The sequence below is a fragment of the Buteo buteo genome, chromosome 13 (assembly GCF_964188355.1).
Source record: "Buteo buteo chromosome 13, bButBut1.hap1.1, whole genome shotgun sequence".
In the NCBI taxonomy this organism is placed as follows: domain Eukaryota; kingdom Metazoa; phylum Chordata; class Aves; order Accipitriformes; family Accipitridae; genus Buteo; species Buteo buteo.
The window spans coordinates 38,405,427-38,426,838 of NC_134183.1; the positions used below are offsets into that span (position 1 = coordinate 38,405,427).

The following is a 21,412-nucleotide window of genomic DNA, read 5'->3' on the forward strand; positions in this document are numbered from 1 at the left end:
GGTCCTTTCTTGAATAACAAGCCTGTAATTACAACAAGAATATCCTGAATATTGCACACCAGGTTGTGATGTGAACAGCAGGGACAGTTGGACAGTCTGAGCATCCTTTACCCTGCCATTCCTCCACAGCTTTACCCTGTTGAACAGAGAAAATAAGAGCAAGACTTATTGAAAGAGACAAACTGCTGTACAGGTTTTCTTTTATTTATTTTTTTATTTTAAGGATTTTAGGGTCTAGTGGTGTTTTAAACCATCTGTATGGTGGCTTATGGCAATGCAAGATGAATGGCTGAAATTAAAAATAAAAGTGGAAAAACTCTTTTCAAAGTGGACTATTCCAACAATTTGGGGGGAAGTATGAAATCATACACTTGAAATTGCAGCAGCTCCTTAATTTGAAAAGAAATAATATTCCCAGAGGGTCCTCAGGCTAGGTAGTTTGATATCTATTTAGGATAGCGAGGGGCTTTATCTATAATGTAACATCATCCAGGATCTATTCTAAAGAATAAATACTTCATTGAAATGGGAAAAAAAAAAACCAAACAAAAACTTGAGTCATATAAAATGGATTAATGTTTTTGCTGGTATTTTATAAATGGATGTTGCATGAAGGCAAAGTGCTGTCTTAACTCTTCAAGCCAATTAAAAATATCTCATTTTAGAAAGCTGCTGCTGGTTTGGGTACCACGGACGTTGGGTACCGTGGACTTCATTCCCAGCACTGGTGGACGTCGCTCCCCATGAAGCAGGTCCATCACAGCGCGGGGAGTTGAGCTTGGAGAGCCCATTTTGGTGGGACCTCATAGTACTTAGCAGCACTGGAGGAAACTTGGGTGTCTGAAACCAGATTTCTTTGCTGTGTGCACTGTGGAAATCCTGCCCGGAGGAGACTGCATGTACCATGAGGCAAAGTGAGCATCCCAGTTTTGGCCCCACTGCATTTCATTGTGTGGGGCGAAGTACACCACCTCAAGTCCACTACGGCGGTGCATCCGTCAAGGAATTATCTGGATTTGTCGGTACAACAGAGAGAAGAAATTGGCTTATAAGGAGACAGCAAATTTGCAAATGAGATCCATGTGTATGTGTGCTGCACCCCCTCTATATTCTCTATATGTTGCTTTGCCAGGAGTTTCCTACCAGCCCTTATGATATGGCTGTCGCTTCTAAAAATAACTATTGAAGAATTTGAGATCTGGGCTGTTGATTACGGTTTTGGGTCCCAAGTGTAGCAAGGAAAGCAGCTCTCTGTTGGCTTCCCAGCTTGCTATGTAGCCAAGCTCCTCTTGGGAAGAAGGGCAATGGCTTATAGCCCACTCTGCACATCCCTGGAAGAAACTGGGCAATGCTGGGGTGGTGCAGGCTTAATGATATCCTCATCTATTTTAGAAAAAAAGAGGAAAATTCAGCAGTGAAGTCCTGCACATCCACTATAGTCTCTAGTAAAAGGGGGAAAGAAAACTACTGCAATATAAACCCATATATGACTGTATAGAAGAAACGATGCTGTTATTTGTTGGCTTTAAATAGAAATGGGGTTTTTTTTGATTGCACACCTTTCTGTTGGAGCTGTTAATTGGGCTGATTTATGCTAGGACAAAGCATTACGGCAGCGAGCAACATTCACAGGTCTGGGCCTTTGTCTTTCCCCGGACACTTGATTTTTCTCATGTGACAGTGGCACTGATTGTTCTCTAGCTTTATCCAATCAAATAAGGTGAGATGGAGTATGGTGTTAGAGAATTAGTCTTGAAATTTTCAATTAATCACTGAAATATTCCCTGATATTTGGGGAAATGTAAAAAATAAAAACAGCAAAAAAAACCCCAAACAACCCACGTTGCTTGTAATAAAACCAGCAACTCCCCCCTCCCCCAAACCTTTTCTTCAGTAAAGGGAAGAAAAAACAGTTACTAGAAACTAGACCTGTTTGTATTTCTAAATGCCAGCCGCTTTCCAACACTTGTTGGAACTCGGACATTCAAGAGCTCACGGTCTGTCTTTAAAAGCTCTGTTTTGGTCTGTGCTACAACAAATCCTTTCGGTCCTGTTGCTCATATATTTTCATCGTACACTTGTTTTCAGTTTGTAACAATGCTTTTTTGGGGGCAAGTGAGTAATTCCTTGTTAATTGTTGCAATATTTTGTAATTATCCTTGTAATGTGGCTTATCTGACAGCAATTTATTGCCACCAAGCAATGGTTAGCAGCATACGGAGGCTTATGTAGACTGTGAGCTTGTAAGCATCCTCAGTTATGGACCGTGTTACTGCCTTCTCCTGTTCCAACTCAAGAGGGAGAGTTGGCAAGGCCACATACGGGATTAATTGCACGTTAAGAGCAAAATGTTGGCAGAACAGTATGTGATTATAGTAAAAGATGCTATCACAAAAAATTCAAGGAAAAAGAGGTGGGAACAAGCTAATAGAAGATAAATGATGCTACGTGAGCTTTATTCTTTTGCTTGGGATCAGTGAAATAAGGCCACTCAGTTGATGTACCTTGAAGGGAGGGTTGGTGAGAAGGATTTCAAGGCAATGTGTGACAGGCCACCGATTTGTTGTAGTTCAAGGTTTTACTGAAATACTTATGTGTGAACCTTCTGTTTCCTTGTTTATTCTTCTACAGTGGCTAAAATGAACCGACATTTGACAGTCACGGCTGTTATGAGATTTTAGGTGATTAGTATGTACTAAAGCACTGCAACACAGCTCAACATAATAATTTAAACCAGGGAAGAATCACAAGCAGCAAGAACCAAGATAGCCCTTAAATATGAATTACTGCTTTATGGTTATGTATGTACGTGCCTGTCCCAAAGCATGCATGTTTGAGAAAGTGCAGCCCAGGTACCCTCCTTTGATTTTGGTTTTCATCACTGTTGGTCAAACAATCTCTTTGCATCGTGGCTGAGAACACTGCGGTGGGGATGGCCCTTCTTCAGAGGTATTATTCCTCTTTCTATGAGAGCTGTTAGAGGAGCAGTGAATCTGCCTGCTATGATTTGTAGCTCCAGTTGGCAGTACCTGGAAAACATCAAGTTTTCAGTAACGCTTACAGATTTACTATAGGGGTTTTAGCCTCTGCTTTTGTAACCCTTCTGCTGGTACCAGACGCTGCCTGCCCCAGCGTGTGCTTTCACATCACTTGCTATCATTGCTATGCAAAGTCCACCCTCCTCTTTCTTTCTCTCTGAATAAACTCTTCAAGGATCTTGATGAAGTTAATTTTTTTTTTGTATGTTTTTTTAATATATGTATTTTCATTTCTTTTCCTTTCGATGCCAGTGATGGGGTTTGTGGTATGATCTCGTGCATCATCTGCTTGAATGCACCAAAGGAAACCAAGCCAAAGTCAGGGGGCACATCTCATGGCCCTGGGATTGCAACCAACTCCCGATGGCGTCAGGACCGATGGTGTACACAGCATAAATTAAAATAGTAGACAAAAGCTTTGGCAAGGGAGAAATATGAACATTGGACGTGGAAGCTTGAGAAGCAAAACACGTTTTAGTGCAGAGCAGGAATTGTTTCCAATCACCTTTTTTCTTTTTCAGGCTGTGACCGTACGAAACTCCATGGCTAAATCATTGTACAGCGCCTTGTTTGACTGGATAGTGTTCAGAATTAACCATGCACTCCTCAACTCAAAGGACATGGAGGAAAGCACCAAGGTAATGTCTTGCCAGCTCTTTTGGCTATGCTCTTGTGTTTTTAAAATAAGTAACTACAGGATAAAACATTACCCAAGCTCTTAACAGCACATTGCTTAACATAAAGTTAATTTTTCCTTGGTTAATATTTCAGACTGAGTACATCATTATTTTAAGTGGCGTTTGCTGAGCCGGGAGGGGTGAAGCACCTCGAATAATATATCGTCAAAGTGACTGGGGAAGAGGTTTTGTTGTAACCACAAAAGCCTGTTCCCCTACCTCCTCCAGGAGCAATGCCAAATAATTTTCCTCCCTGTATGTAAAACTATAGGACCATATATAATTGAGGGGGGGAAAAAGGAAATCTTGCTAACGTGAGGTGTTTTGATGAAGTTGCTTCATAAAAATAATTAGAAAAGGTGAACAAGCTGTGGTGTCGGTAGGTACTGAGATAGCACATCTATAACGAGCAGGAAAGTGATATTACGGGGGAAAAAGGTTATAATGGGAAGAGCAAAGCCAGCACAGTGCCGAACTGTGTTCCTGAAGAACTGATGGAAGGGATGACATGATGTTTCCTGTGATAGCAAGGTCTGGGTGCTGCAATACAGGCCATCCTCTCCAAAACCTCTTGTGTATTCATCCACACTCATCGCAGCAGGGGAATGCTGACCCCAAAAAGCACAGCTGTACGGATGCGTCCATGCACGCATGTGCTTGCAGCTCGCCAGCTACCCTTGGCTTGGAAATTTTGGGCATGGGCCAGCAGCGTGTGTTTTTTGCGGGGGGGTGGTGGGTGGTGGTGGTGGTGGTGGTGGTGGTGGAGGTGTGTGTGGGTGTATATCCAAGCTGAAGCTGCAGCTGCCAAAAGGAGGATTGTTTTGCTAAGTGCTAACATTACATTTGAATTATGCCATAGGACCAGAGTTGCAGAGGCTTGCAGTGTAGCCAGTCCTTTATTTAACTCCACAGAAATGCTTGCGGAGTGTAATTATAGACTGGAAATAAATACATGCGTAGAAAACTTGGTAATATGCTTTTCTGACAAGAAAGGTTGCTAAAGTGGGTCACATCCAGCGTGTCTTCTGACTGCACATGCTTCCTCTCACTCTGTTTAATATTTTACCGAAAATGTTGAGTTCTCTCCTGATTTTTTTTTCCAAGTCATCAAAAGTTTTGTCTGGGCTGTCAGGAAAAAAACCCACTGCTTGTGTATTTGGTGAAGCAAAAAAGGTGGATTTGTTTTGATAAGGAAATGCATCTCAAATACTAAATAATTTTTTTTTAATGATCCAGTGATTTTTTTTTTTTAAATATCTGCTCCATAATATTTAAATACAAAATCAGACTAGGACACTATTGCTTGCTTAGTCAGCATGTCTGTAATAGCAGGGCACAACCACAGGTGTTTATGGGCCATTAAACTTTGGTTCGCAACCTCAAATCTCAGCAGGTAAGAGCCAGAACAACCCAAATTCATGCTGTTTTCCAGCATCGCTGCTGCATGTTAACCCTCTGCTTCCTCCAGCCAAGACTCCTGTGCAGTGTAACCACCTTCCCCTTGCCCGTCTCCCTATATCATCTCACGAATTCCCAATTCCCAGTTTTCTGAGCCTTTCCTCCCCCTCCCCAAAATCGCGCAGTGTAGCAATAAGATCCAGGTCAAGCAGCAAGCGCTGCGCCGTGTTGCCCTTGCGCAAGAGGAGATCCGCCTATGCTGGCAAATGCCCAGGACCTGGAGCTGCAGGAACATGCAGGAACGTGCAGGCTCGTACCAGTGGCGAGATCCAGGAAGGCAGTCCTGGGCTGTATGCGGGCCAGGTTTTCTGAAACAGGAAGGTAGTGCACGAAATACCAAGAAATATATACTTCTAGAGACAGGAGTGTAATTAGGTTTATTTTCAGAGTCCTCTGTGAACATTGATTGATTTTCACAAGTCCCCCAGAAATCATGAAAATGCATGAATCCTGCCTGTTTTATAGGTAGAGAGGTTAAGGAAGAGAGTTTACGTGCATTGCACAGAGCTGCTTCGTTAAACATTGACTAGCCAATTTTCTCTCAAATTGTTCTACAGCATCACCTCCTCGCCCCTTTTTTTAGCCCCCGACTTGGTTCCTTCTAGCAGAGAGGGAGGAGAAGTGCCTGCCTGGACCGGGCAGAGCTGGGAATAGCTGCTCCTTTGCCCTCAAGGAATAACGTTACTGCCAGCGAGTGGCCGAGGGCATCCTGGGCTCTGCGGCTGCTGCTGAGACACCAGCCAGCAATTACCACCCTTCTCTGCCCTGGAGAAACCGAGCTGATGCCGATTAATTTGGTTTTTCCTACCACTTCACAATCCTCTTGAAATCCTTTTCAGTTCATGCCTGGAGAAACCCCAGATGAGGATATAGGTTCTTCTTAACCTCCCATATGTGGTATTGAGGTTGGGCAACACCAACTGGAAGGTGGGCTGGGAACAGGGGCATCTCTGGACCCTGGGAATAGGTCCTGGCTGCAAAGCAAGATCTCAGCACTTGGATGACATCTACTTGCTGGCATCTATCAGCTCCCTCAAAAAAATCTCCTAAACACACTGAGTCTCTGATTTATGAAAGAAAAATACAATCTTGCACCTCACCGCAAAAGGTTGATGACTCCTGAGTTTGCAGTGGGTGAGCAGTATGCGACTCCCCCTGGAGCAAATGTCCTGACTTAATCCCAGTCCACACTTGCCACCAATATTTCTCTGACTTTTAAGATACATTTTGAAATAATCCCACAGGTTATGAAGGTTCAGAAGGTTGTCAGCTGATGGATTTTTGGCAGAGGGCTTTTTTATATGACAGTCATGTTATGCAGAGGTAAAATAAGACTCAAAACCATCTGAATTCAGAGCATATATGGGAAGAGAACTGCATTTGAAGTTGATGAGAAAAATGAATATGAAAGTATTTGCCTGGTTGTGGTAGCTCAGGGTTTTGACATGAAGGCTGGAGGTTGCAGAAGACAACATGTACTTATAGATGGATGTATGGCACACACATGAACTTCGGGTTTGCTCTCCGCTCTGTGTCCTGTGGAAATATGTGCAGCCGTCTCTGCATCCGACGAAGTCCTTTTGCTGGGGCAAAGCAGCATTGCCCCAGCCACCTGGGACAACCGCGCTCACCAAAACTGATGCTCAACCAAACCGGTGGTGGATATAATATTCATCGGTGCAGATGGTATTTGGCAAGGAGGCTATTTATAGCTAGTTAGGCCTATTTAATCGCTGGTGGACTAGCTGGTTTGGTGATAGGTGGGAAGAAGATCTAGATCCTAACAAAGTCCAAACCCCAGGAGAACCTGTAACAATGGGAATGGAGGCAATTTTCATATCCCAATATGTGTGTTTATTTGTTGTCGGCAGTAAGGAGAAGATCAAAAGATGAAGCTGGGTAAAAAAAATAAGCACCCGGCTGTTGTTCTTCCACTGTTTTTCAAGCAAGTATTTGAAAGATGTAAATCAGACCTTTGATATCCAAATTTAGTTAAACATACAGTGAATTATTTTGGGAAAACACAGTGGGATTTGGCTTATCTTGCTTGCTGACAGGATTTGTAGCATATTATTTCTGAACCAAGTTGTGAATAAGTTATTTGATACAGCTTGTTTTATGCTCATAGCAGTGCTGCTGTGTATCAGTTTCACTCTGACTCCGTTTTCCTCGGTCTTCTCTCTTTCGCTTTTAGCTTCTTTTATGTTCTGATGAACCCCTACAAACTGAAATTTGACCTTTATTAATGAGGTCAGAGACTTTTCCTCCTCTTGAGAACTAGATTACTAAACCTCATAGAGTCTCTTATTTAATTCCCCTTCCATAAATTAGATTAAGAATTGTTAGAAGTCCGTCTCATTGCTTAAAATGATGATGTAGTGTGGGTCACGGTGGGCCAAAAGGCATTTCTTCCAATTTTTTTTTTAAGCTTTTCCCATTTGGTTCTTGTGAAGTGTCTTAATTTCTTCCTAAATAACCCTGCTGCTATTTTCAGATGAGGTGCTGCGTATGTGGTGATGATGGTGAATGCGAATTCATGGGCATGAAGAAAGTTCATTTAAATTAATGGCCATGAAGAAAATTCATTTAAACTTAATCTAGTTAATTCTTGGCTATCAGACCTGAAACAGAGGAAGAACTGCTGAATACGCAACAGGTTTAATGCACATCTGTTCATTATTTTTAGGTCCCAACTTCCAAAGGTGTAGCAAATCACTGCCTCTCACTTTATATAACAGGTCATTGTGTATATATGTAGATTGGAGTAGTCCTTTTAGATTTAGTGGTGGTGCTTTTTGGGGTTGGTTTGTGGGGTTTTTTATAGTATTGGCATTGGCATATTGTAAAAAAATAATTTAAAAAAATTTTAAAACAGATAAAAAATTTAAAAATAATAATTAAAAAAAAAAAGATTCCCCCTCTCCCCCCCCCCGAATTTGGAGCAAACCTATTTGTGATTGCCAAAATATACCTCCGTGATGGAATGACATCACCAATGTGCGTTTGGGGTGACATAAATCAGCTCCAACGATCGCTATTTATTGGTGGTTTGGGAATTGGAGAGCACGTAGCTTCGAGACGGTCATTTGCCAAAAGCCCTTAAAACTCATGCTTGGTGTTTAAATGTCATAGCTGTGACATTTTTAGAAAAGCATGAGGTCACTTTTTATCATCATGACCAGAAAGTGTTTACTAACCCAGGGTTTGCCCAAATTTTAAAAATCCTTGTAGATGTACACTTTTAATTATAGGAATTTTGCTATAGATTTGATATACAAAGTAATACAGTCATCTGCTGCAGGCTTGTCCGTGTTGCATACTTGTTAATTGTAAATGTTAGTTTTGATAAAGGAACACCATCAACACATAAACTAGACTTGCCTAGTATAGGTCTAAATTATATTACATCTTTGTATGATTTCCTTATGGTGCTCATTCAAAGTATGAATTTGAAACTGAAGAGTTAGAAGATTTGTAAATGTAAAATTCCTTTGAGTATTTTCTTTAAATATTGTACTGCAAACTTAATCTTAAAAACAGCCAGATGATATGCTTTTGTCAGGCAGTTCAACAAAATAATTACATTTATGCATACCTCAATGGAAGTAATTTTTTTCCCTTTGCTATAAGGAATGACTCTGTACTGGTAGATTTGTGCTGCATTGTAATGGAAAAAGTGATATAACTCTTTTGGGTAGATAGCATGAGATTTTTTGGCCAGAAAGCAGAAAAATAGCCATAAATTCCCCATTTCTCATTTTTAAAAGTTTTACCACCTTACATGCTTTAGCCTCTTTCTTTCGGACTCTCTGCAATGCTGCCTCCTGCAAAAGAGGGCAAACAACCTGATTCACCACAGTGCTTTGCCCTAATTTCTCTGACGTGAAACTCTGCAAAAAATCCCACATCTTAAAATTTGTATTCTGGAGGTGTATGGGAGTTATCCACATAGTCAGTGATGTGAGAAAAATGGTGGTTTTCCCTGTGTAACAACCATGGCAGAATTAGCCATCCTTATGTTGTATGTGTGGTTTGATACCTGCAGGGATTTTGTAAAATACAGATATATTTTTTTTAATTATTATTTTTTTTAGTTCTGTGCATTTTACCTGTCTGAGCTTAATTTTGGGTGTCAGCAAAAAATTATTAAAAAATAACTTCAAAATATAATATTTTTAATAGGATTCTTTTGTACCTGAAATAGCCATTTTTTTCTATAGATAACTCTTCTATTTTGCTTTATAAATGTATTTACACGCACATATTAAAATATATTTTGTAGCAGTTTTAACACAGTAAATGAACCAGCATTGAAAAAAAGGGGGAGGGTTTTTTATGCTCAGCTATATCATATTATTATGTTTGTGAGAGCTTGAAAACCTTATTCAGTTTAAAGTGTTCACTCATGGCAGGGGCTTAACTATTTCCACAAAGCATCAGTGCGGCACATGTGAAAGCTGGTGTCGGTAATTCCATAAGGATTCTGGAAGTGTGAGCGTTTTATCTTCTAAGTCTTGTTTTTATGCAGTGCAATAGGGACTCTTATCTAGGGTAATTTTAGGGAGCTCTTATGGATTGTAGGGAGAAGCTGGCAGAGTGGTGGTGTGGTTGGGGCTTACACAAGGGCGATGCAAATGGAGCATCAGTGTCGTGGATAAGAAAAAGTCACTTTGTCCTGTTTCCATCATCGCTTTTTGCATGTATAACATAGATAAAATATGGGCTGCTAATTATACAAATTGTTTAAGAAGAATTCTTACTGAAATCTGTTTAAAAAAAGATGAAGCTGAAGATTACTGCTTGTTAGGCTGTTGTTTAATGAATGTATCTGTGAACAAAAGGGTTGCCACGTTCATTTGGACAAGCAGAAGGATGCTTGACCGTCAGGAAGTGGTGAGTGAGAGCGAATCCCTCTGCCAGGCTCAGTCCTTGGTCTGGTGGCTTCTCAATTTCCATCTTCTGGTCAAACAGCTGTTTCTCATGGGTGTTTTGCCAAGTGATATGAACTTCTGGGAAGCTGGCCGAGGACCTTCAGTAGTCATCCTTGTCATGGCATAGGTGGGGGTGAGGAGGTAGCGTCTGCCTGGCCCTGGAATAGGGAGAAAAGCCTGGACGAAGGATAAAGTAGCCAAAGACCTCTTGGGAAAATGGGTTAGAGTCTTATCGCTGTGCTTATATGCTTTTTTTATTGTGTTTTCACTTGTTCTGATAGCCAAAGTCTGTATCATACAAAGCTTCAACTCACAAGCCGGGTGGCTGCTCTGCCCACGGCAGCTGTGTCTGTTCCAGCCGTAGGTGGTTCCCTGGTCAGGAGTCGAGCACAGAAGGAATATTTCCCTCTCACGTTATGTGATCAGTTGAAAACAGATGAACTGCAGCTTAGAGAGACATGTGAATATTCTCGTTTATATTTCTGGCAGGGGAGTTAGGCTAGTCTTAGGAAGGTAGTCTTATGAAATCTGGAGTGCAGATAAGACCAATAAAATTAAAACCAGGGTGTGTGGCAGCTGTCAGGTTCTTCTGAGGTGGAGAGGACGGGGTGTTTCTCCTCCCTGCTTGAGGTTTGGTTCATTTGACCAGTGCTAATGCTTTTGCTTCTCTTAATATTTTTATTGAATTAATTGTAATGTATGAACAGAGCCTGTGTATAAGTGAGATGGCTTTGGTTAGACCCCAGAGTGTGGTTTGCTAACATACTGCTGGTGGAGCTCTCTGTGCACATGTCCTTCAGGCTCTTCACTCCTTTTCTGATGACGACAGGTTTGGTAGGTGGACACAGTCTGAGTTTTATTTGTAACTAATAAACCAGAACAGTCATATACAGGTTTGGAAGTTGCAGCAAAAATTATACCTACTTAAGCTTTTCACCCTGGCTCCCTGTGTCGATGAGGTTTATCTGTTGTCACACCCCCATGTCTGTCTTCCCCTGGGTTTACTAAATCCATCCAACGGGCAGAGGACTCAAGTTTTATGAAAACCAGTACCTACAAGAAGGAGAACAGTCCACGTTTCTGCTCCCACTAAGGGAAGGAAGGATAGTCTGAGCCAGGAAGCGATGGGTTGCACTTGCTTGCAGGCCAACATACATGTGGCCAGGGGTCCACTGCCAGCCCTTGCCTGGCTGGTATGGGGGGAGAGGACTTGGTTTGGGAGGAGATGAGAGGGCCAGAAGGTTGCAAAGCGAGCTGTGACTTCATAGCAGTGCTGGCCTCGTTTTGCCGACATAGAAAACCTTGGTGCACCCACGTCTTGATAAGCGTCTCAAGAGGTCATTGTAGGTTAGAGGAGAGACCAAACAGGCTTTGGCTCTTCAATTTGGAGAAAAGGCTGGGGTGGGGTATGGTTAAAGTTTACAAAATCATCAAAGTGGTGGAAAAAAGGCAATTTAGAACTGGAACTCACCAAATCCTGCAATTTATGTTATGGGGTGTGGGTTTAGTAAAAGAAAACCCTTCTCTATCATGAACTTCTAGGAGTTGGCCTGAAAGGCTGTGAGGGATCATAGTGCCAATGGGTTCCAAAAAAAAATTGGATGGGTACCTTTTTTACCTATCTCTTGTCCATGAACTAAAGGGAGCACGGAGGTGCCTCTCCATCTCCCTCACCACAAAACTGTGGGTGCTGGTAGAAAAGGGTGATGGACTACAGAAGAGCCATGCTGACATACCTCACAGGAGGTATATCACAGGAGAAGAGTCAGAGATCATGCTTAGACCTGAGCTAGTAGTTAGTTTATTGAGTTCTAATCTGTAAATTTAGGTACGTAAAATATTTAATAACTACAGATGGATTGGCGGCCAATAGTCTGCTATTTACTACACTTAAAGTTAGTGTGGGATACAAAGGTTATTGCTTAACTTACTATACGTATCTTAAATGTTACATGCGTGCAAAAAATGTCACTTACCAACCCATCAGCGTCTGGTGTCAGGTAAGGGATCTCTCAGCCTCGAGAGGTAACCTTGAGAGGCATCCCTGCTCAAGGGGAGATCGCCACACAGCCAGCTGCTATGAAGGGAGAGCTCAACGGACCCTGATGGCCGCAGATATTTCTAGTGTAAAGTAGTTGATTTATAGTCACATTTTCTGCTGTGTTAATGCAGTTTCAGTGACTTATCAGCCCAGTTTCCAGCCTGACTGGTTTTATTGGGTTTGGTGCCGAGTTCTCACTGATAGCCTCACACAATAGGATTAACTTCGGTTAGGCCTACTTGCTGAGCATCATCCTGGACCAAAGTTCAGTTAGTTCAAACATGAGGAGCGCATCCGTCACACCAGGGTGGGACATCCTGCTGCCATGGTTGGAGATGCTGGGCTGGGAGGAGTGTTGGGCTGGTCTTGTAGAGCATTTCTGGTGTCCTGGTGGCAGGGGCTGGGATGGCTGTGCTGGAGGACAGGGTCCTGGGACAGCATCCATCGGAAATGAGGCTTGGTTCCCTGCCCTGCCCAGAGACCCTCATTCAAGGCAAGCAGTAGCTGAGTCTTCAAAAGGTACAGAAGGCTGGGGAAGCACACTCTTCGGTCTTTAGGTTAGAAAAGGAGCTTTTGTTCTATTTGCTCAACGGCTCTGTTGTCTAAGTTTCTAATTATGAGGGAACTTGACTCAGGATGGAATTGAGCCCTGTTTTTCAGTAGCATTACTATTTTTTGCATTACTGTACATCCCCTTCAGTAAGGCGAGAACGACTCAATGTTTCAAAAAATCAGTCTGTCTGGGTTACATTTCTCAGTAGGAGACATTCATCTGATATGCAAGGTGGATATTTTATATTTGACACTATTTTAATTCTGACCAGACTTATTTTCCTTTGTTGCAATGGATTATTTCTGTGCAAACCCCTGCCATGCAGGTGTTTCTTCAGAAGGCTTCCAACTGGAGCATGTTTGCTTAGACACCCTCTATTCACCTTGTAGGCATGATTCTGTGGACAGTCTTCACGACTTAAGTCTTTTTTTCCCCAACCCTATCCCTGTTTCTCCCTCAAAGATAAATACTGTCTTAGATCCAACAGAGTAACTTGGATCTGGGTTCAGATTTCTTCAAAGATGCTAATTTGTCTATAAATAAAAAAAAAAAAAAAACCAAACCAAGAAACAACTTTAAAAGGACTTTTTCTTTTCTTTTTAGAAAAAAGCCATCTGTCTGGATAGTTAAAGTTACATGTTGTCTCTCTGATGTAGGTGAAGTCTTCCAGATGGCATAATATCAACAATTACAGTAAAATTTAAAAGTCCTGTGTCGTGGTTTAAGCTCAGCCAGCAACAAAGCACTGGGAAGCTGCTTGCTCACTTGTCACTGCAGTGGGATGGGGAGGAGAAAACAGAACAAAAGGCTCACGCATTGAGACAAGGACGGGGCAGGATCACTCACCACTTATGGTCACAGGCAAAAGAGACTTGGCTTGGGGAAAAAAACCCAAATCAATTTAATTTGTTACCAATCAAGTCAGAGTACAATAATGAGAAGTAAAACCAAATATCAAAACCCTTTCCCCTTATCCCTCCCTCCTTCTCGGGCTCAACTCCACTCCCAATTTTCTCTACCTCCTCCCCCCAGCGGCACAGGGGGACAGGGAATGGGGGTTGGGGTCCCTGCTCCGGTGTGGGGTCCCTCCCATGGGAGACAGCCCTCCACAAACTTCTCCAACATGGGTCCTTCCCACGGGCTGCAGTCCTTCAGGCACAGACTGCTCCAGCGTGGGCTTTCCCATGGCATCATGGCCATCTTTGGGGGCATCCACCTGTTCTGGCCTGGGCTCCTCGCTGGGCTGCAGGGGGACAGCCTGCCATCTCACCACGGGCTGCAGGGGCATCCCCTCCTCCAGCGCACCTCTTCCTCCTCCTTCTTCACTGACCTCGGTATCTGCAGAGGAGTTTCTCTCACATTCCAATCTCCTTCCCCGCTGCAGGTTTCCCCCTCTTAAATCTGTTCTCCCAGAGGCGCTACCACCGTTGCTGGTGGGCTCGGCCTTGGCCAGAGGCGGGTCCAACTTGGCGCCAGAGAAGCTTCTAGCAGCTTCTCACAGGAGCCACCCCTGCAGCCCCTCCCCTGCTACCAAAACCCCACCACACAAACACAATACATCCTGCTATTAAGTATGTTTAATTCTGTTTGTATGCTTTTGATTATGTACTGCGTACAAATAATCCATTTACTTTTGTGTGATTTTATTCTAATCCTCATTCTTACTTTTCTTGCAGACTTTATCCATTGGAGTACTTGATATTTTTGGGTTTGAAGACTATGAAAATAATAGTTTTGAGCAATTCTGCATTAACTTTGCCAACGAGCGCTTGCAGCACTACTTTAACCAACACATCTTTAAACTTGAACAGGTAGGTCTGGAAGTATTTACTCTCTGATGCCAATGAGTGTTGACATGAGTTTGTAGCACTGATAAAGTTCTTAAATTGTCCCTTTAATTCCTTTATGTTAAGGATCGTACACTGAATTATTCAAATTTAACTTCTAATTTACCATATGACTTGCTGCCACCTGTAACATAAAATCCAGCCAGAGATTTGCTGGTTTTAAATAAACATTTTGGGATACAAGTATTCTCAAACATCATGAAGACTTTAACTGTTGCCCTTTTGTCTCCTTGACATATGCTTAGAGGGCTCATCCATAAGCAATTTCTTTCTTGCCTTTGCCTGGACTTGCTACTGTGTAATTTAATATCACATAAAAGTTATTTTTTCAGCATCAGTGTTGAAAATGCAACCCTAATCTTCTAGTGTTTTTTTGCTTTCCCGTGTTAATTTGTGGGGTGGGAGGAGAAATGTCACTCTCATATATGTTCTGCAAGGTCAGGCTTGAGATCCTTACGACCTCCAATAGCCACAGCAGATTAGGAAAGATTGAACTTTAAGCTTTGCTTTAGGTTTGTTAAGTCTGGCTGTCGCTTTCCAGCCTCAAATTAATGTACTGTAAGAGAGATAACAACAATATAGGCCATAATTTAGCAGGTAACATATAGGACAAGATGACATAGTCTATTAATTAGAATGGGAGGAGGCTTCTCCAAACATCATTTGTTATCTAACAACAAGCAGGACAAGAAAACTGCTAAAGTACGTGTTGTTTCTTGGATGCACAACATATAATTGGGCTGTATAATACAGTAAATGTGTTACAGACCTTCAACATTTGGGTTTTTTTAAGGCCAGTCTGCATGCCCTCCCTTCAGGTGAAATTCTTCTTTGAGTGAGGTCAAGGGAAATCCTCCTTATCATTGGTTTCGGTAGAGCTAGTATTTGATGAGCTCTGCTCTGCGGCCTGAGTCCAGCTGAGATCAAAGAATTAAACCAGCCCTTCCCATAAACCCTGATAGTTTCATTTTGGCCCTCTCCAGTGTTGTATGAGATCTGAAAAGTCAGAAAGAGGCATCTCCTTGAATATGAGGATGGTCAAAAATAAGCAGTATAGCCCCGAGTGGATCATTTGGGGGATGTTTGCTCTAGATTTTGATGCTTCTATGTTAACTCTCACTTTTTTTTTGGTCAAGAAGGTGGAGCAGAACTGCTCAAACCCATTTTATTTCAGTTTTTTAACTGGTCTTTGTATGTTGATGCACCCTACTCAAGAGGGTCTGTATTTCTAGGAACAGGTCTCTTTTACCACTATCCACCATAAAAAGGCAAACTAAAAGACTATTGCAAAGCCAATATAGCTATTTTTTTCTATAAAGGTAACTGACACACTTTCTAGAAGAGACTTAGGGAGGGAGGACCGTTCCTGAAAGCTGGAGAGAGATACGTCAGTGAGGTGGGATTTCAGGGCACTTGGGTTTTGGCAGCCTCCGCCGGCTTTGCAGGAGCAAGCTGAGATGCTGTCATCCGTAAGGGAATTCCTGTGCTTGGGCTGGGATTTCTTAGCAGGTCAGTGCTCCTCCCCAAGCCCAGGGTATATGCAGACCTCCTGATTGCAGCAATCTGTAATTCTCCTTGGACCAGCTTATAACCAGTGACCTAATTAGCTTTCTCTTATAAATCTGTCAAGCACATGAAGTCATTAAATTCAGTATTTGCTGTATGGATGAGAGGAGCAGTTGTGGAGGCATCCAATTGCAAAGGGCTTGTTCCAATTCTTAATGCCAGAGCACATCATCCATCTAGGGCTGGAGCACTGCAAGCTCTGCTGGTGGAAAATATGGTCATCTCTACGTAGTTTGCTTTCTATAAATATAAATAAGCTGTACAGCTGCATGAGCACTAATTCTTGGGTGAATTATTTGTATGGTTTAATCATTTACTTTTCCTCTTCTTGGAGTTATGTGCTGCATGTGGAGGAGTGGATTTGATGGAAAGAAAACTGATAATACATATTCAGATCTTGGGTCTTCAAAATATCCTTCCTTCCTAGCTGGCCCAAAGATTAACCTGCTTTTTAGTGATAGTTGCCAGTCTACAAATGAAGACTAGGTAGTTCATATTGTGTTTCAAGATGGCAAAATAGTTATATTACTTTGAATTGTGGATTGAGCTGAGATATTTGTGGCTTTACAAGGGTTTATTTGATGTCTTGATGGCTGAAAAACAAGTGGGGTTATTGGTGATGAGTATCTGAAATGGAAGGGTCCTCCTCTGCATCCGGAGATAGGCTTCTTGTATCTCCAAAGCTTGCAGGAGGCTAAAGACAGATTGCTGAGATAGTTGGACACTTCTGCTAAAAGATATGACAAATTTAAGTATTTGCTAATGGTTTTTCTTAAAATTGTAATTGATTTTGTGTGCAAGAACGGTATTTAGCCATGATGTAATAGTTACTGTGGTATACAGCTGATGTTATGGAAACCAAAATACCTACCACAAAGTCATCTAACAGAAGCGTGGGATTATTTTAACCTTTCTTTTATTTTTTGTTCTTTGTGAAATCTAATACGATGCGCCTTGCGAATCTTTTTTTAAACCTTCTGTCTGAAGACAATGCTATTTCCAGTGGTTTACAAACAACCAGCCGAGGCATCCTCGGGCAGTCTGGCTTCAGCCTGATGCCTCCTATAAATACAGCTGCTGTCATGCTGCATACCGAAAGCCTGCAAAGGTCTTTGCAAGAGCAACCTCCTCTTTTTGAGCCAACCATGAGGAATAAGAGGAATAAGGATAATGCATCTCTGCCCACTGTTTATAGTAAAATAGGAGGAAAAGACAAAAAATGGTAAATGTTAGAGTTCTGCCTTGGATAAAGACAGTTATTGATGTTTCTTTACCACGTTCTTGTTAAACCAACTGTTCTGGATCACTAAGGAAGATTTACTGATGATTCATGATACATGGGAATATGTTTTAGCAGATGATGGAAGAGTACAAGAAAGGCAAACCCCACCCAGCTGGTAAAGCCCAAGCTCATAAATCCTGGTCTATCTGTATAGGCAAACTCTTGGATTCAGACTGGTAACTATCTATTTTTTAATCTAGAAGGATTGCTATTGCAGGAATCTTAACTAAAATACAGCCTGCCCCACCACGTAGCAAGGGTGGTTTTCTCCTCACCGTGTATGTTACAGGCATATGGGGTGGAGGTAGGATGAGGGGCTGTAGCTGGTGGCTGCAACTGCTGCCTGACGCAGTGCTTGCTCTGGGCGGCAGGAGGATGGGGTGTCCTTCGCCAGGCTCCACGCAAAGTGCAGACTCATTTAGCTCTTCCAGACAGCATGGTCTCATCCATCCCTCAGGCTGGTGACTTCAGGTGAGATGTCCTCATACCTCTTGGACTTTTTAGGTGCTATCAGAGCATCACATCTTGGTGGCAGTTCTCTGTTCCCCAGCGGCTGCTCCATCCCTGTGTCCTCCTCAAGCAGAGCAGATAAGCCCAGAGCTGCCGTGATGTTCAGGTAACACCCAGGTGCTTCTGGGAGAGGAAAATAACATTTTCGCATTGCAACTTACTGTGGGGTTTTGTTTTGTTTTGTTTTGTTTTTTCAATTTAGGGCATTGCACGAAATAATTGCTGTCTATGAAGATATAGTTTGGAGGTCACCAGTAACTTAGCACCCATGATATGAGTTTCCTCCAAGTTTCCAGATCTTTGACAGTTTGAGGGCCAGAAATACAGGTTTTTATATATCCCATTCTCCAAACTTTGTCATCTTTGACCTCACCAATCTTCCCTCATCCCTGCTCAGGCTCATCCAATGCTTGGCTTTTCAGTTACCCCCACCCACCTTTCCCTGTCAGCTAATGCTTCACAAAGGTTGGGAAGTCATCCCATAGCTTTCCATCCCACAGGCATTGCTGTTTAAGTTCTTTTCTACTCCATTTTCTACCTTTTGGTTACCTGCCAAAGCTCCATTTCGAGGACATCCTTTTACTGTTTAAAAAAAAATTATGAATAACTGAGGTTGAGACTGAAAAAAAAAAATTAGAAATATTATTTGGAGTACAATCGACTGGCATGAGCTCAGGTGTTGAGCAAAGTCTGTTTTCTGGTGGGGTCCCTGGTGAGCTTGATGTCCCAGCCAGCAAACCTCAGCCTGCTCAGGTAGAAAAACTTAATTTCATAAAGATAACACGTCCTATGAAATGTTTGCTCAGCCATCTAAAGCTTCATAAATACTTAGGAAGATGTATAGGTTTTACTGGTCCTGCGTAATAGGTGGAGAAATCTGACAGTCTGGACTAAATGATGAACATTATAACAATTTGTTCATCGCAGCGGGAGTGAATTAATTAAAATAAGCATTGATTTGTCACAGGACACGGTGATAGGTGGTGTATTTAGTCTGTTCATTTAGAAATGACTGCAAAGCCTGCGATATTTTAAAGCATCTTGGATATGCAGGGTTTCTCAGGCTGTGCTGCTCTGTCTCCCAGCAGCCTTCCATGCCATTTAGAGAAAAAAAATAATGAAAATTTCAAATAAATAAATTAAAAATAAATTATGAAAAAGGGTCTTTCTTCTACTGCTTGGAGCACTCTTTCCCTTCCTTCTAGTAAGGGGTTTTTTTTGTATCTCATCACTCTGGTTAGGTGTGAATGCCTTTTTATTGCCTCTGAAGACAAAAGCCAACTATCATAAGTCAACTGTTGAGGACTGGGAGGCTCGCTTCAAATTTGTGTTTTCGTTGGAGATGGGAGAGCAGATGCCCTCCAAAAAATGCTGCCGTCAGCTGTGTGCCATATGACATGTGGAGAAATAACAAGCTGCACAAGTTATTGATTTATTATTTGGCAATTTGCCATCATGTGTAACTCACATTTGGGGGAAAGAAAAGGATGTTTAGCGTACGTAACTCATGTTAAACAAAAAAAGGATACTTAGAGTTGTTTAAATGTTATCTTTAGGATAGGAAGATTTCAAACTATAGGATTGAAATAAAACATGACTCTGTGGTCATCATCAGTCCCCCAAAGCACTGACTTGGGTCCTTCCCCTCCTGGGGCGGTGCATGGCCGGGGCTGGGTCCGAGGGGGCTTTGTTTCCCACCCCCTTGTTCTTGGTTTTTTTCCAGATGATGAACGTTCATAACATATAATATCATAGTATCTTACATTATGTATATATACTATAATATCATAGAATAGTTTGAGTTGGAAGGGACCTTAAAGATAATGTAGTTCCAACCTCCCTGCTATATATAATATATGAACCCCTACTACTGCCCCTAAGTAGTATTCTTAAATCTGTGTAGTGGCATCCTAGGTAGGCAAATCAGAAAACATGCATAAAATATCATTAGAAAATACTCTAGAAAGCTTTCCTGGTGTGATGTGCTGGTGTGAAAGACTTGGTGGTTTTCTGTATCTTTTCTACATTAGAATTAGGTATCCAAAAGAAACAGGTTTGGGTTGCTTTGGTGTTTTTTTAATTTGATTCCCTGACCTTTAATTTAAGCTCAGTACAGAGAACTACTGTATCTGTGAAGCCCAGCTTTTGTGAAAATATCATAATTGTGGTTGATAGCATAAAACTCTTGAGATAAATGTACTGAAAACTCCTATTTGCAAGTTGGGTAATGTGTAATTTTAAGGTTCAAGCTCATGTTTTGCCTAGGAGAAAGAGAGGGAAAAGCAGAATTGATTTGGGAGATGGACAACAGAAGGTCCAAGCTTTTTTTTTTTTTAATTAAAACCAAACATGTTTGTGCTAGAGAAGAATTAATTGGGCAAAAAGCTGGTGAGATGAACAGGCAGGTTCAACATGTGGTTGTCACCACCTCATACTGCGCCTGGCCTTTGGTCGGTGGGTTTGATACGGTCCTTTCCTTAATGAAGTAGTGGGTTGGAGGTGGTTTATGACGCAGATGATCTGAAGAGCGTTTGGTGTTCCTGTGTGTGTTGGAAACGTGGCTGTTGGGGAGGAGGAGGAGTATGATGGTCACAGTCCCTTCTGCTCATCACCTGCATGGGACAGTCTTGCAATAGTGACTTAGGAACACGGGCTGCTTTAGAAATTGTCTTGTAGCGCAAAAGCAAAGGTTATGTTGATAAAAAGATTATCTCAGTTCTGTCCCCATGTCTTGGCCTTTGCTGATGGTTTTTGTGAGCCAGACAAGCTAAGGGCAATGTCACCAGGCATCCTGTACAGCATCCCACAGCATCTGAGTGCACCCCTGGCCTCTGATTGCATCAGTGCCGTGTCCTCCCCAAACCGCCTTGGTTCTCCCACTCAAATCCCCTCTTCCATCTCTCATCCCACGCTCCTTGATGGAGCTCTCCAAGTTGCAGATACCTTCCTCCAGGTGCCGTTATCCCTCTCCCAAGTCAACGTCATCTCTTGAGCCCCTCTTTCCTCTTCTCTGAGCTGGTTCCTTGACTTCTTCCAGTTAGATGATGTTTTCTGCTGATTGTGGCTCCTACTCAAATATATTGGCTAAATGTGTGTGAGTACGGGCTGTACCAGGGGACAGTCCTGTCACTCTAACCCAGCTGGAGACATACACCTTGGGGTTGGGTTTGTCCTGAGAATGCCGAGCCTGACTTTCCTCTGGGACCTGCTCCTGAGATGCAATCCAATACATGTATATTTATTTCCGAATTACATAGATGTATTAATATTATGTACATTATGAAGCCCCCCTCGCCTAGAAATTAAGAAAGGATGAGATGAAGATAAAATAAACACTAATTTTTATTTATTAATGGTATAAAAAGTATTTTCTTCCTGCACCCCAGGGCACACCCTGCTTTGGAGAGCACTAGGTGTGCTCTAGGGTGATCTAGGATGCTTCTATACTAGTCCCTTAGGGCCAAGCCCTGGGTCATAGTCCAGAACTACAGTAATGGGGAAATTCTTGC

At 42.2% G+C, this 21,412-nt stretch overlaps 1 protein-coding gene across 2 annotated transcripts in view; it reads left to right on the forward strand.

Annotated features, from left to right (window-relative positions):
- MYO9A (myosin IXA) overlaps positions 1-21,412 on the forward strand; it is a 191,141-nt gene that overhangs the window by 108,147 nt on the left and 61,582 nt on the right. For both annotated transcript variants that reach the window (XM_075045734.1, XM_075045735.1), the window contains exons 10-11: positions 3,560-3,676; positions 14,375-14,509. In XM_075045734.1, coding sequence (XP_074901835.1) covers positions 3,560-3,676; positions 14,375-14,509 — 252 coding nt within the window. The remainder of the gene's footprint in view (positions 1-3,559; positions 3,677-14,374; positions 14,510-21,412) is intronic.